Below are 16698 nucleotides of genomic sequence, written 5' to 3'. Positions count from 1 at the left end.
AATACAGGTTCAAGGTTAAAAATGGGGTTTACAACCTCCAGCAAAGATAATCAGAATTAATTAAACTGTCAATAAGGAGATAAATTTAGCAGCAAACAAGGAGCATTTTTAGTTAATATTTGAATCCCATACTAAGTTTGCTCAAAACATAAAAGCTGTGTCTTAACACTGATAGCTTCCTTTAGCTTAAACACAAAGTTTGGATATTAATAGATATCCTTCTACACGATGCTTCTCTTCATTTCTAAATATAACCCAGTTGGTATATTTTGCCATTTAAGCGAACTTTCAAGTCTGAAATCCAAGGAGAGATTAAAAAACACAGTTTTGGGGGCACCTGGGTGGCTTAGTTGATTAAGTGGCGAACTTTGGCGCAGGTCATGATCTCCCTGTTCTTGAGTTGGAGCCCCCCGTCAGGCTCTGTGCTGAGCTCAGAGCCTGGAGCCTGCTTTGGATTCTGTGTCCCCTCTCTCTGTCCCTGTCTCCCCTCCCTCAAAAAAGAGTAAACTAAAAAAAAAATTTTTTTAGGATGGGACTAGAGTGTATTATGCTAAGTGACATTAGTCAGAGAAAGACAAATATCATGACTTCACACATATGTGGAATTTAAGATACAAAGCAGATGAACATAAGGGAAGCAAAAATATAAAAACAGGGAGGGGAACAAAACATAAGCGACCCTTAGATATAGAGAACAAACTGAGGGGTGCTGGAGGGGTTGTGGTGGGGGGATGGGCTAAATGGGCAAGGGGCATTAAGGAAGACACTTTTTGGGATGAGCACTGGGTGTTATATGTAAGGGACGAATCAATGGATTCCACTCCTGAAATCATTATTGCACTATATGCTAACTAACAACGTAAATTAAAAAAAAAATTAAAATTAAAAACATAAAAGTAAACACAGCGTTTATTATATGCTAATAAATTTGAAAGTTACAGGCTTAGAATAAATAGTGTGGGGATACAAATTTTGCTCTTCAAGAACCTGTTTTTTTCTATTTCTAGGCAAGCTTCCCTTTACTGTTTTCCTATATTTCTCCAAAGAGAAAATTTTTGCTTAGTATTCTGAACCAAGAGGCCAGTTTAGCAGTTACTGTATAAATAATACTTCCATAGACTTTTGAAAAGCAGCTGAATTTAACCAAAGTGACAAAGCCTAGTAAGACAGACACAGTAGGTATCTTGAAATATCACTCATCTTTAGAGACAGGATGTTAAATTCAAACAATGAACGAAGACTGAAATGAACAGAAGTTTGAAACTTCCTTGCTCCCCACAGTGTAGTAATTTTTCTTATTTAAAACATGATTTTAACCACTACTGGGCTGACAAAGTGAATATACTAAACTTTCTTGACAGGCTTAAATAACCATCAGTATTGCTCTTCAATCCCAAAAACCTTAGTACAAGATCTGGGTTTTACTTAGATCAAGATTATCAAGTTTTAATGGCTCTCATTAAAGAGGCTTAAGAATATAAACAGTTTATCAGTGACTTTTTCCTACAGCATAATTGTTTTACTCAGGTAGGAATGTCTCAGTCTTCCTTTAACCAGACAGTACCCAACTTTATGTGTCTTCAACAAAGTGAGAAAATAATTCTAAGGTGTTCACAGAACACCTAAGAGTTGGTAATTCTAGAATACTCAGCTTTGTAACATACAAGAAAGGGACATTAGACAGCAGTCAGGAGTGGAATCTCCTATCCAGAACCACCATCAAGCCTTCACTGGACTAACTTCAGTTAACAAGATAAAACTAACTTATTAGACATATCTATCATTACTACCAAAAGAAAAGAATGAGGAAAGTAATCAAAAGAAAATCCCTTTGTGAAAATATTAAGACACCCTGTAACTCAGAAAATATATTTCTGAAATAGTAAGTAAAATAAAACCACCCTTTTGCTTCATGCAAAATTATCACTGCAGCCAAATGTGGCTTTTTGTTTAGTGATCTGATAACTGCCCCTAGGCTATTTTAGAAATTAAAAAATCATCTAACATGATCAGTTTCATTTGGTACATTATCAGAACTTTTTAATTGGGATCAGGGAGCAACAGAATACAAAACATCATTTTTCGTAAGCAGAGGACAAAAGAATTCAGCTGTCCACTCCCTATGTTACCAACAAATTCCATGCCTTTACCTTTAAATGTTTATTACTTTAAAAGCCAAATCACAGACTCCTGTTTCACGTACTGTCATTTTAACAAACAGCTACCAGTTTTTTAGAATGAAAAATCATAGCCTTGACTAGGCTTCACTATTCACTTATTTCTGTCATTCCAAGAATGGTGGATTTAGAGGGGCAAAAATGCATCTTCCAAGATGTGGAAATCAAGCCACTCCTCTTTAGAGGAGCTCCTATTAACTAAGGAGCTATGAAAGCCTTTTTAAAAACGTATACAACAAAATAAAGAGTGCCTGTGTGGCTCAGTCGGTTGAGTATCCAACTCTTGATTTTGGTAATGATCCATGGTCATAGGATCGAGCTCCATATCGAGCCCCCTGCTCAGGACAGAGCCTGCTTAAAATGCTCCCTTCCCCTCTGCCCCTCTCCCCCACACTCTCAAAAAATAAATACATAAGTAAAAATAAGTTAATGTATACAACAAAACTAAAGACCTCTAGGAGAATATCTACTGGGTTGAGCCATCCTGTCTGTTTTATGCTAGAATATTGTTGGCAATTTCCAATGATTATTTTGCTTCCCTGAAATAATGGTCCTAGTTTCATACCATTTCTTCAGAATATTTTGATTTACAACAACCATACTTGTAAGAATAGTGGAGTGCAAAAATAAGGCTGGTGGAGTGCAAAAATGAGGCTGCACTATCTACAGATTAAGTTTTCCACAGAAAGGGAAAACAAATCTATTATCACCCCACAAAGATATTGACAATTCAGCTACTAGCTCCTCAACATTAACATTCCTGTTAGTGGATACACGGCTTTGTGGCATGACAGAGTGGTTATAGGACAATCTTTTTGTTGTTGTTAGATCTAATTGGGTACATTAAATGATTCCTGAATCGGGAGCATCCTATCTAGAAAGCAGATGGAAGCTCCTATGGGACAATCTTTTAAAAATCAAAATATATTGGCTCATCATTTTATTTTTTAACAAAGTCTGATATTAATAGTCTGCTGATTTCTAAGCAGTCCCTGCCTTAGTTTTCTTCAGTATTAACTCTTGTATTTTTATGTTAAGCCACTATTTTTTAGCTAGAAATTTACGCTATGATTTGAATTACTTTCTTCTTTTATGGTACCAACTAACACAAATCTTTTTTTCTCCAAAAGTATTTCTCTCCAATTAATATAGGGTAAATTGTCCCACCTGTGGAATTCTCAGAAGATTCTGTAGAATTTGAATCAGTGCCAGTTTTGTCTTTCAAGGTCTGTTTAGGAAGAGTCTCGTCTCTTTCTTGTGCTTGGCTTTCTTCCTCTTCCTCCTCACCATCTGGGAACTCCCACTGAGACTCGCCCGACTGTTCGTTTACATAGAAATATCGTCTATGATCCCTAAATTACAAGAAAGAAAACACACGTTTTAAGACCCATTCTCCTACAAAGACACTTCCGTTTGGTCCTGTCCCAGGACAGCAGTCTGCTCTCACAGGGACGAACCTCTTCTTAATGGACTGCTATTCACAAAGGCAACAAAGAGCTTTGACAATTGAGGATGAAGAACCAAGGATAATTCAAAGCTATTTGCACTGCCAGCAGCTCTGTGAATACAGCCCTGAGCCCTCACTCCAACAGATGACTTAGAAAACACCTCTCACATTTTGTTTTGTTTTTTGCCAATGTTTAACAGGGTTTCAAGTTTCATTAACGAAGGGACTCAATCTCCTAGAACACTAATTTCCCTTCCAAAGAAGAGAACAACGAAGTTTGCGAAAGGTGACTCTTCCCCTCTTGGACCGTGGAATTCACATTTCATACTCTTGATATCAAACACAGTGAAAGCTAAAGAGAGGGAGAGGATCTGGGAGCTGAAAAATAAAAGAGCAAAGATTTCAAATAACGAAAAAAAAAATCAAGAAAAGCCAAATATAAAAAGAAATGTTTTCATCTGACCTGCTGGCAGAAGATAGTAATCTTGTTCTTCATTCACATCTTCTGGCACGAAGCTTTCCTTAACTTCACCGAGGTTAATCAGGAGTAGTTGCTTCCAGAGGTCCTGTAAAGCGCACAGAGCTCTCGCATGCGCTTAACCCCCAAGCCCGCCCTACTCCGTGCAACAACACTCTGGAGAGTAAAAACCAGCTTTGTCCATCTTGGGAAAAAATCCGTTACATGGAACACTTTAAACATTGCTTTTTGTTTCTCCGTGTGGCTGGCCCAAACTGTAAGTGCTTGCGGTGCTCTGCCTGCCCAGCACCGCTAACTGCAGCTGCTCTCAGTCTCCGGACAGGCTGTCATGTCGTCAGGTGGTGGTGATCACAAATCATGTCTGAGATGTCAAAGGTGAAAGGTGAAAAGGGGAGAAGAGTGCGTACCTGTCCCAGTGGCAGGACCAGCCTTTAGGAGTGGCGTTTATTTCATACTGTTTTAGTTGTTCTGCTGCATCCTGAAGTTTTCGTTTAAGGTAGTTCCCATTAAGAGCCCCTTCCCTCCAGTCTGCAATCCGAGTCTAGAATCAACAAACAGAGAAATAAGTTAAAAGGCTTACTGTTACATCAGAAGACAGAAATAAAAGGGACAGGTCTTCTGGTCCACAACTGTACTGCTATACTCTCACAAAAGGAAAGTAGGCCCAAAACGCACAGAAATACTGTCTTAATTTCATATAAAATATTGTTTGCTCTACACAGTTCTGAAAAACAAGATTGGACCTTAGTACATTTTTATACTGCCAGCTCTCCGGTATCTGTGAAAATGAGTAGCAGTTTTGTTTTTCTCCTTTGGACTATATTAATTCCCTAGCAATTTTAGTTTTTGGTAGAGAGTTCATTTGGTTCAGTAATCAAAAGCAAAGGTTCAATACTTAGGGAGGTAAGCTTCCTACAGGAGTTCCTTACTGAATCCTGCTCTACCATGTTGTAAACTATTCAGGTTACAAAAGGACTCCAAACTTTTATTTTTAGTTTGATGTGAATCTGTTATTAGGCTCATTGTGTTATTTAATGCATTCATTCATTCATTTATTTATTTATTTTACATCCAAGTTAGTTAGTATATAGTGCAATAATGATTTCAGGAGTAAAATCCAGTGGTTCATCCCTTACATGTAACACCCAGTGCTCATCCCAACAAATGTCTTCCTTAATGCCCCTTGCCCATTTATAGCCCATCCCCCCACCCACAACCCCTCCAGCAACCTGTTTGTTCTCTATATTTAAGGGTCTCTTATGTTTTGTCCCTGTCCCCATTTTTATATTATTTTTGTTTCCCTTCCCATATGTTCACCTGCTTTGTATCTTAAATTCCACATATGCGTGAAGTCATATATTTGTCTTTCTCTAATTTCACTTAGCATAGACTCTAGTTCCATCTGCACTGTTGCAAATGCCAAGATTTCATTGTTTCTGATTGCTAATATTCCATTGTATACAGATACCACATCTTCTTTATCCATTCATCTGTCAATGGACATTTGGGCTCTTTCCATAATCTGGCTAGTGTTAACAGTGCTACCATAAACATTGGGGCACATGTGCCCCCTTTGAATCAGCATTTTTGTATAAAAAAATATTTTTTAAACATAAAATAGAATATACGCCTACTGAAGGTGGTATCCCCACACATAAAATCTTAGTATTTATCTTCATAGTTACGTTTTGCTTTAGCTAATACACAGTTTTGTTTCCTGGGTTAGTCGTTCAGATTTGCACCAATGTTAAAAATTTTAATTTAGGATTAAAAAAATAAGATAAATGCCTTACACATAGAGCATTTTACTCAAAGACCAACTATACATAAATGCCTAAATTACCTCAGTCTGTAAGAGCAGCACATGAAAGTTGGAGATGGACTGTCTATTAATGCCTAGGAATTCAAATTTACTTGTCAGGGTATTTGCCAGTTCTCCAATCTGAAACTGTAATGTAGGAAAGAAAGAGAAAAATAAAATTGAATCAGCAACATTTTTCTGTATTATGTAAACTATTTTGTTCTTAAACATACTAAAAAAAAGGGTCTGCCTAGAAACAGCCCTTCTTAAATAGTTGCATCTGAACAGTCATGAAAATAACTCTAGTTATTTCTAGTTATGTAGAAAACTCTAATTTATGTTAAAATACTTCACATAACAAGTGATAAATAAGGACAAGCCTAGAGAAATTGAATGTATACTTTGAGACAATATAGAATTCAACAGGTGAAAATAGATATTAAATGATGTAACTCCCAATAGTGTCCAAACTATCATTTAATTATTACTAAGTGCTTTTATCAGCTACGCACTGAACAAAATTAATTCTCCCAGTCCCTTTCACATGGTTGTACACTAGCCAGTGACTGGATAAACTCTTTCGAGTCAAAAGAATGTACTATGTGATTTTTCCAACAGACCATCCTTAAATAGCCACATATTTATATGGTCCAATTCTCTTGACATCAGGCTAGAAATAAAATTGGAACCGAGTTAGCCTTTATGTAAAGAGAAGTACACGCAGAAATTAAATTTGTGACTTTTAGTCTCTTCAGTACTTCCAAACTACAGGAGCCTACATTGATACACTATTATTGCTTTCCAATGAAGGCTTAAATTTCATTTATTCATATTTTGTTTATTTACTTATGAGAGAGAGGAGAGAACATGGGCACGTGCGCATGGGTGGGGCAAAGAGAGGGAGACAGAGAATCTGAAGTGGCCTCTGTGCTTACAGCAGAAGACCTGATGTGGGGTTGAAACCCATAAACCATCAGATCATGACCTGAGCAGAAGTCGAACACTTACCCAACTGAGCCACCTAGTTGCCCCTGAAGGCATAACTTTTATTTATTTTTTTTTAATTTTTTTTTTTTAATGTTTATTTATTTTTGAGACAGAGAGAGACAGAGTGTGAGTGGGGGAGGGGCAGAGACAGAGGGAGACACAGAATCCAAAACAGGCTCCAGGCTCTGAGCTGTCAGCACAGAGCCCAATGCGGGGCTCGAACCCACGAACCGTGAGATCATGACCTGAGCCGAAGTTGGATGCTTAACCGACTGAGCCACTCAGGCGCCCCAGAAGGCGTAACTTTTAAAAGAAAGCAATTAAAGCATTTAGAATTTATTTTTAGGTAATTTCTCTACATCAAGCCAGTCTTCTAACTCAGTGTTACAGCCTGAAATATGACCTTTTCACATAACTAAATAAATGACTTATATTTGGAGATAGCAAAGATTACTTTCAGTACTTGCTAACAAAGAATGTAGTTTAACAGTTGCCCAATTTAAAAATATTTGTCCGGGTGCCTGGGTGATTCAATCAGTTAAGCATCCAACTCCTGACTTCTGTTCAGGTCATGATCTCACAGTTTGTGGGATCAACTCCTGCCTTGGGCTCTGCCCTGCCAGTGTGCAGCCTGCTTGGGATTCTCTCTCCCTCTGTGCCCCTCCCCTGCTCATGCACACACTCATTCTCAAAAGAAAAACAAACTTTAAAAATATCTATTTGTCAGGGCGCCTGAGTGGCTCAGTTGGTTAAGCCTCCAACTTTGGCTCAGGTCATGATCTCATGGTCCATGAGTTTGAGCCCTGTATCAGGCTCTCTGCTGTCAGCACAGAGCCCACTTCGGATCCTCTGTCTCCCCTCTCTACCCCTCCTCTTCTTGGACGCTCTCTCGCTCTCAAAAATAAACATTAAAAATATTTTTTTAAAAATTTGTCAAGCCATGTTAAATACATACTTTCAAATCTTGTTCTTCTTCTTTAGGTGCTGTTGGTACTTTTGTCTTCTCTGGAGATTCTTCGACTTCCATCTCTTTGTCTGAATTTTCATCTATTTTTTCTGAAGTGTCAGCACCAATTACTACAAAAGAAAACATGTAAAATTAATTCAAAAGGAATACTAATATAGTACATCACGTAACTTTTCTTACTTCTATAGCAGCGATATCTGAAAAAAAAATTTTAGTTCTTTTTCCTTTGCCTGTTTTCTTTATTAAATAAACCGTAATGACTTATCCACCTGTCTTTAAAAAGCCAAAAAACCTTATCCTCTATAATCCCCTTTCTTAAAATGTCTATAAATAACAATCTGTTTTACCACATTACCCTGTAGTCTTTAGTTTCCCTTTCACATTCATCTACTTTATCTTTTCTAATCTATTCCAGGATACCATTACTTCAATTACTTATAAAAGCTAGGTTATCAGGGGCGCCTGGGTGGCTCAGTCGGTTAAGCGTCCGACTTCGGCTCAGGTCACGATCTCGCGGTCCGTGAGTTCGAGCCCCGCGTCAGGCTCTGGGCTGATGGCTCAGAGCCTGGAGCCTGCTTCCGGTTCTGTGTCTCCCTCTCTCTGCCCCTCCCCCGTTCATGCTCTGTCTCTCTCTGTCTCAAAAATAAATAAACGTTAAAAAAAAAAAAAAAATTAAAAAAAAAAAGCTAGGTTATCAAACCTGGGATACATAAAGTTTCTTCACAATATGAGTTTTGAAAAAAAGGGTTTCACTATCACAGCAGCATTAATTTTAAACTACCTGATAAACTCCTTTCTAAACTGGTTAAGACCTGTAGACAATCTATATCGGACCAAACTACTCTTCTGCTTGGTGATGTCTCTTAGTGGGAATCTTCGAAAGAGAACAGGTTTACCATCAACTTAAATGGAGTAAAAGACACAAACTGTTATGTTTGCTTACCACCTCTCTGTTATGTTTGCTTACCACCTAGATGTGTGCTTATCAAACTAGTCCGCATACAGGATATAAATCATTCTGTCATGAGGCTATCAAGTGATTTAAGAAATAACTAAATTTAAATACTTTTTCTTGACTCTGGTTAATCTTTGATGTAAAGAATAATGTGACTTTTAACATCACTTTCAATAACTTTTATTGGCCTAAAAGTTTATATTAAGTACTTAATCTTATCATATAATGGCCTTGCTCTTATTAATATTCCTTCTGCGTTTTCAAATTGTTTGAAACCGGGGCACCTGAGTGGCTCAGTCGGTTGGGCGTCTGACTTCAGCTCAGGTCATGATCTCACAGTTTGTGGGTTTGAGCCCCGCATCAGGCTCTGTGCTGACAGCTCAGAGCCTGGAGCCTACTTCCTATTCTGTGTCTCCTTCTTTCCCTGCCCCTCCCCCACTTGTGCTCTATCAAAAATAAATGTAAAAATAAAAAAAAATTTTAAAAAAATTGTTTGAAACCAAATCTCTCCCCCCCCACTTACCAGTTTGTAATTCATTTGTATATTAGACATCTTACATTTGCTGGCAGGTAAAAGACTTTAACAATTTAAAGCACTACTAGTGCTCTAAGACTTTTGCCTATTTCAAAGGGCAATTAGATAGGATCTATATACCCCTGGACCTAATAATATTATATCACTAGGAATCTATACTATAATGTCACTAAAATCTGCATAAAGATATATATACCAAGATGTTTATTACAACATTGTTTTTATTGTGAAGTACTGTATGTATATAATAAATATAAAGAAAGAAATGAGAACTCAAGAAACCACAACCCAGCTTAGTGGAAAACTATCACAGGCACTTCTAAAGTTCACAGTGCCTCTGCCATCACATCCACATCAAACGTGATCTCTACCCTTGTGGTTTAAGTGCCTTCCTCTAGTTCCATCATGGAAAGATCTTTAAGCACAATATTTTTTACGATTTTCCAACTTACATACAGAGAATACAAACATATGTGTTCTCCTGTAGCTTTTTAAATTCAACACTATTGTTTCTTAGATTCATTTTAATGCATATTAACTGTAGACCATTGACCTTTTTTCATGGTTGCTTAGTATTCAATTGCAAGAACACACCACAATTTATCCATTCTACCCTGGATGGACACTTGAATGGCTTGCTGGTATTACCTAATAATACAACTACAGTATTACTTTTAAAAGTGAAACATGGACACAACTCAAATGTCCACTGATGAAGAAGAGTTAAACGAAAATATCTTTTGTACTTGGTGGTTAAAAACAGTAATTTTACACTTTAAGTATGTTTAACAATCCACATGGTTAATCTCATCTATGGCAAAAATTACACATGCACATGTACAGACTACACATATACACACAACCACAAATGAATACAGCGGAAAAGGTCTGGAAAGATATAGGTAAAGGACAGAGAAAATGGACTTCAGAGGTAAGGAATGCAAATCGGGAAAAGATGATTTTCACTTCATATTCTTCTATATGATTGAAAAAAAATCTCGAACAAGGATGTCTGCATTTACTTATTACTGTGTTTTTGTTTATTTATCGTATTTTGACCATAACCCATAAAAGTATCTTTTGTTAAGTACACCAAACTAAGGTCTAGTGCTCAAATCTTACTGCTAATTTTCCACTAAAGAATCAGGGTCAAATGGAGATTAAGATATTAGTTCTATTAACAGATTGGAAAGATGCAGCAGGGTCTCTACTACATTACCCTGAATAGAGATAAGTTGGGTCCTCATGAAAAGACTAATCTATCTAAACAAAAAACCAGAGAGAGAGCAGAGAGGAGGCTGGGCTTGGCAGAGGTAGTCCTTGCCTGCCTTGCTTACAAACAGAAACAGTGAGCTAATGAGAGCTCATGGACTTAATACAGATAAGGCAGTGGACACCTGGGTGGCTCAGTGAGTTAAGCGTCTGACTTCAGCTCAGGTCATGATCTCCCAGTTCGTGAGTTCGAGCCCCACGTTGGGCTCTGTGCTAACAGCTCAGAGCCTGGAGCCTGCTTCAGATTCTGTGTCTCCCTCTCTTTGTCCCTCCCTTGCTTGTCCTACTCTCTCTCTCTCTCTCAAAAATAAATGAATAAAATGTTTTAAAAAAATACAGATAAGGCAGTTACTGTACCAAGATTTTTAAAAAGGGAGTGAATCTTGCTTTTCTGTTTTTGAGGAAGAGGTAGTCCCCAGTAGTGAATCCCCAACCAAAGCTCCTGGAAAGGGAGCTTCCTTTCACTTCTCTACTTTTCACAGAGCAGTTAAAGAAGTGAAAGGAAGCTCCCTTTCCAGCACTTCCATAAAAGGATGCAAGTGCTACCTCCTTCTTGCTGAAAAGGGAACAAAACACAAAACAAAACAAAAAAAGGCTAAGGATTTCCCCTTTGTATCTTTCAACTCTGCAAATTTAACGTAAAACACAAATTACCAGTTTCCCCATTTTCTGGAGTCTCTCGTCCAGTTTTGCTAGAACTCCGGCTGGTAGATTCTGGACTGGTAGCTCGAACAAACATCTTCCATTTCCCCCTTTTAGACATAAGTCTACGCATTCCATCTTGAGACGCTGGCTGGCTGATGTCAGAACATGGACTAGACCCTGACACACTACCATCTCCTTCCTCCAAGGCTCGTAACTCTGCCTACAATGAACATGACAACAAAGTTAGAGTGTTATTACCTGTTCGTCAACACTTAAGCATCTGTGAGACCAAGAATGATAACTGTGCATTATCAGAATTAAAATCCTTTGAGGACAGAAGTATTTAATACATTTTTTCCATCAGCGCCAAGCATTATGCTCGTTACTCAGCAAACACTTATTCATGATTGTAGTTAACAAATACCAGTTTGAAAGGGAAAAGGTTCTAGAGATTCACTGAGACAAAGTTTCTAGTACATGAACACAATAGATAGAGTCTAACGTAGCTTGTCCCTGATAGCTTTAAATTTTCCAAAAGTGGAAAAGCTTAAAGGAGATATTGCCGTTATAACACCTGTTACATTTCTGATTCATACTCCAAACAGCAGACAAAACTGTTTCAAGAAAAATCAGGGCAGGGGCACCTGGGTGGTTCGGTCGGTTAAGTGTCTGACTCTTGGTTTTGGCTCAGATCATGATCTCGTGGTTGTGGGATCAAGACCCGTGTGGGGGTCCATGATGAGCACTGTATGGAGCCTGCTTGGGATTCTCCCTCTCCTGCTCTCTCTCTGCCTCTACCTGGCTCACTCACACTCTCTCAAAAATAAACATTAAAAAAAAAGAAAAAGAAAAAGAAAAAGAGAAAGAAAAAGAGAAAGAGAGAGAGAGAGAGAGAAAGAGAAAGAGAAAGAGAAAGAGAAAGAGAAAAAAAGAAAAAGAAAAAGAAAAAGAAAAAGAAAAAGAAAAAGAAAAAGAAAAAGAAAAATCAGGGCAGAAAATTGTAAAAATCAACTTCTCAATCGAGAAAATTTCCTGAGGACCATCTTTTTTGAAAGGAAGCACATGAAATTATGAGTTTCTCTTAATCTATTATCTTACAAGACCCATTTAACTATTTAAATAACGCCATAGGTGGATCACTGGAAGTCAACCTGTACTTTAATTTAAAAACCAAGTTATCGGGGGCGCCTGGGTGGCGCAGTCGGTTAAGCGTCCGACTTCAGCCAGGCCACGATCTCGCGGTCTGTGAGTTCGAGCCCCGCGTCAGGCTCTGGGCTGATGGCTCGGAGCCTGGAGCCTGTTTCCGATTCTGTGTCTCCCTCTCTCTCTGACCCTCCCCCGTTCATGCTCTGTCTCTCTCTGTCCCAAAAATAAAAAAAAAAAAATAAAAAAAAAAAAATAAAAAAAAAAAATAAAAACCAAGTTATCACTAAGAATCTACCATGCTCATTTGTTAAGAGTCTAAATCAAAGATAGTCATTCCTCACTGTATCTAGCTATCATTAAATCAGAGCAATGTCAGTCTTTATTAGTCAACTATCAAAAGCATCATCAGGAACCAAAAGAACTATAACTCGATAGTTAAGGTTTTTATTGCATCAGCTTAAACATATGTAGACAAAAGGTTGAGAAAAACAAAATCCTGGTAATGGTTATAAACAGAGCACAATGACCCGAGAGTGTGATAGTAATAGGGGAAAAAATGTACTTAACAAAAACTTACTTTTTTTCTTTCCAAAACCAGCTCCAATTCAAGGGTATCTTGTTCCTCTTCCTCTTCACTTTCTCCAGATTGAACAACACTGCAAAGATCCTCCTGAGAAGGATCTTCCATGTTGTCTAATGTAATTTCCTGTGGCTTTATTATTGTTGCTGCTTCTTCTGCTGTCGTACTGGTTTCTTTCACTTCGGAAACGGGCTCTGATTCTTTACAAATTACTTTTCTTCTCCATCTCTCTTCTTCCTCTTTTATTCCCTCAGGCAGCAAAGGAGCAAGCAGTGATGCTGCCACCCCTTTCTTCTCCTCCTCACTATTTGAGAGAGCCTGAATTCCTTCATTTACTTCCTATAAATAAAATAATCTCATTTATTTTTCAAATGAAAAAATAAAAAAACTTTACCTGAATAAATATAACACACACAATTGTTCATGCTAAAAATGACTGTTTTTCAATCACTGCATATTTTTTATATAATTTATTGTCAAACTGGTTTCCATACAACACCCAGTGCTCATCCCAACAGGTGTACTCCTCAATGCCCATCACCCCCTTTCCCCTCACCACCCCCCCATCAACCCTGTTTGTTCTCAGTATTTAAGAGTCTCTTACGGTTTGCCTCCTTCCCTCTCTGTAACTTTTTCCCCCCTTCCCCTCTCCCCATGGTCTTCTGTTTCTCAGGATCCACATGAGTGAAAACACATGGTATCTTTCTCTGCCTGACTTATTTCACTTAGCATAATACTCTCCAGTTCCATCCATGTTGCTACAAATGGCCAGAAGTCATTCTTTCTCATTGCCAAGTAGTATTCCCTTGTATATATAAACCACATCTTTATCCGTTTGTCAGTTGATGGACATTTAGGTTCTTTCCATAATTTGGCTATTGTTTAAAGTGCTGCTATAAACATTGGATACAAGTGCCCCTATGCATCAGCACTCCTGTATCCCTTGGGTAAATTCCTAGCAGTGCTACTGCTAGGTCATAGGGTAGATCTATTTTAATTTTTTGAGGAACCTTCACACACTGTTTTCCAGAGCAACTGCACCACTTAGTGCATATTATTTTCTTAATGTTTATTTATTTTTGAAAGCGGGGAAGGGGCAGAGAGAGGGGGAGACAGAGAATCCCAAGCAGGCTCCCCACTGGCAGCACAATCCCAAGCAGCACTCCCCACAAAGTGTGAGATCATGACCTGAGCAGAAATTAAAAGTTGGCCATTCAAAAAAAAAAAAAAAAAAAAAAAAGTTGGCCATTCAACTGACTGAGCCACCCAGGCACCCCTCAATCACTGGATATATAAATATAAATATAAATATATATAAATATATATATATATAAATATATATATATATATATTTTTTAATTATCAACCTTCCTTTTTATTTATTTTGAGAAAGAGACACAGCACATGCATGTACAAGCAGAGGAGAGGCTGACAGAGAGGGAAAGAAAATCCCAAGCAGGCTCCTCACTGTCAGAACAGAGCCTGATGTGGGGCTCCAACCCATGAACCATGAGATCACGACCTGAGCCTAAATCAAGAGTTGCATGTTTAAATGACTGAGCCACCCAGGCGCCCCAACCATGGGATGTTCTTAAAAACCACAAACGGCCAACAGACTAGTATATATATTTGTACCATTTTCCTTACAAGTGTAAAATGCAAACATTGTTACTTGAGGAAAGCAGTGGTTTTTTTTGTTTTATTTTGAATTCACATCCCAGTTAGTTAGCATATAGTGTAACAATGATTTCAGGAGTTGATTCCTTAATGCCCATTACCCATTTAGCCCATCCCCCCCCCCCCAACCCCTCCAGTAACTCTGTTGTTCTCCATATTTAAGAAGTCTCTTGGGGTGCCTGGGTGGCTCAGTCAGTTAAGTGTCTTGACTTTGGCTCAGGTCATCATCTCATGGTTTGTGGGTTTAAGCCCCACATTGGGCTCTGTGCTGACAGCTCAGAGCCTGGAGCCTCCTTCGGATTCTGTGTCTCGTTCTCTCTGCCCTTCCCCCACTTGTGCTCTGCTTCTCAAAAATAAATGTAAAAAAAAAAATTTTTTTTAAGAAGTCTTATATGTTTTGTCCCCCTGTTTTTATATTATTTTTCCTTCCTTCCCTTATGTTCATCTGTTTTGCATCTTAAATTCCTCATATGAGTGAAGTCATATGATATTTGTCTTTCTCTGGCTGATTGTGCTTAGCATAATACCCTCTAGTTCCAGCCCTGTAGCTGCAAATGGGAAGATTTCATTGTTTTTGATTGCCGAGTAATACTACATTGTATCTATCTACCACATCTTTATCCATTCATCCATCGATGGACATTTGGGATCTTTCCATACAAGGAAAGCAGTGTTTGAACTAGAACCTAGTTCTGGGTGCGATTCACACATATCCTTCCACCTATTCTCCCAAGTCAAAAGGCAAGTTAGCAAGAAGCAGATTTAAACAATTAAATAAAATCTAAGTTTTGTCAGTTATATAACTGGATAAATCTCTACTCTCTTTTGTAAGATGACATAACCTAAGAGGTATGTTAGGAAAGTGACAAAGAGAAAAGTGAAATGTGTTGTTATACCTATATTGCTCACTTCTTTCACTGGTATAATATTTAGTCCACCTCAAAAGAAAAATAGTCTATCTCCCGCCTGGAGTTGTAAAAACCAAATTGTTCCAAAAGTATGTATGTATGTATGTATGTATGTATGTATGTATGTATGTATGTATTTTTAAGTAGGCGGCACACCAACATGGGGATTGAACTCCCTTCCCTGAGACCAAGAGTGGCATACTATACCGACTGAGCCAGCCAGGCACCCCCTAAAAATATATGTTAATATACCTCCTATTTAAACCCATCATTTAAAAATTTAAGGTACATGGGGCCCCTGGGTAGCTCAGTTGGTTAAGCGTCTGACTCTGGCTTGGGTCATTATGTCACAGTTCGTGGGTTTGAGTCCCATGTCAGGCTCTGAGCTGACAGCTCAGAACCTACTAAGGATTCTATCTCTCCCTCTCTCTGCCCCTCCCTTACTCACGCTCTGTCTCTCTCAAAAATAAACAAACATTAAAAAAAATAAAAAATTCAAGATATGGGGAGCCTGGGTGGCTCAGTGGGTTTAGTGTCCAACTAGATTTCGGCTTAAAACAAAAAAAACATGTGGGTTCCCAAAACAGAACTATTCTGAACTAGAGAAGGAGATCTGAAGCCTGCCTGCTCCCACATCCTTTTCATGATGACCCAATGAGCCTCTTTGGCACCCTAAAGCTCCAGAAGAACCAATGAACTGGGTAACTGTTATAAGGGCTACATATTAAACATAAACATCAAATAAAGCTTTAAGAAACATTTGTCCTATTTCACATCCAGTTATAAAATACTAACAGAAAGCTTCTATACCTGTTCCAGAGCAAGAGTCAAGTTCTTTAGATTTAAAATAAGCAGGGGCGCCTGGGTGGCTCAGTCGGTTGAGCGTCCGACTTCAGCTCAGGTTGCGATCTCACGGTTCGTGAGTTCGAGCCCCGCGTCAGGCTCTGGGCTGATGGCTCAGAGCCTGGAGCCTGCTTCCGATTCTGTGTCTCCCTCTCTCTCTGCCCCTCCCCCATTCATGCTCTGTCTCTCTCTGTCTCAAAAATAAATAAACATTAAAAAAATTAAAAAAAAAAAAGATTTAAAATAAGCAAATGAGGGGCATCTGGATGGCTAAGTCGTT

At 38.4% G+C, this 16698-nt stretch overlaps 2 protein-coding genes across 7 annotated transcripts in view; one reads left to right on the top strand and one right to left on the bottom strand.

Moving 5' to 3' along the window:
* FAM180B (family with sequence similarity 180 member B) overlaps positions 1–16698 on the top strand; it is a 336925-nt gene that overhangs the window by 128858 nt on the left and 191369 nt on the right. The gene's annotated exons all lie outside the window — the stretch shown is intronic.
* FNBP4 (formin binding protein 4) overlaps positions 1–16698 on the bottom strand; it is a 45087-nt gene that overhangs the window by 16665 nt on the left and 11724 nt on the right. For 3 of the 6 annotated variants that reach the window (XM_078433464.2, XM_078433462.2, XM_078433463.2), the window contains exons 7-12: positions 12988–13329; positions 11274–11484; positions 7846–7967; positions 5946–6050; positions 4510–4643; positions 3345–3529 (exon numbers count right to left, since the gene is read on the bottom strand). In XM_078433464.2, the coding sequence (XP_078289590.2) occupies positions 3345–3529; positions 4510–4643; positions 5946–6050; positions 7846–7967; positions 11274–11484; positions 12988–13329 (1099 nt within the window). Of the gene's footprint in view, positions 1–3344; positions 4191–4509; positions 4644–5945; positions 6051–7845; positions 7968–11273; positions 11485–12987; positions 13330–16698 lie in introns of those variants that run through there. The other 3 variants (XM_078433465.2, XM_078433467.2, XR_013550218.2) reach the window with 2 other exon arrangements.

Source organism: Panthera onca, chromosome D1 (genome assembly GCF_046562875.1).
Source record: "Panthera onca isolate mPanOnc1 chromosome D1, mPanOnc1 haplotype 2, whole genome shotgun sequence".
NCBI lineage: Eukaryota > Metazoa > Chordata > Mammalia > Carnivora > Felidae > Panthera > Panthera onca.
Note: the sequence above shows the minus strand (reverse complement) of the source record. Positions and strands in the feature narration are given on the sequence as shown.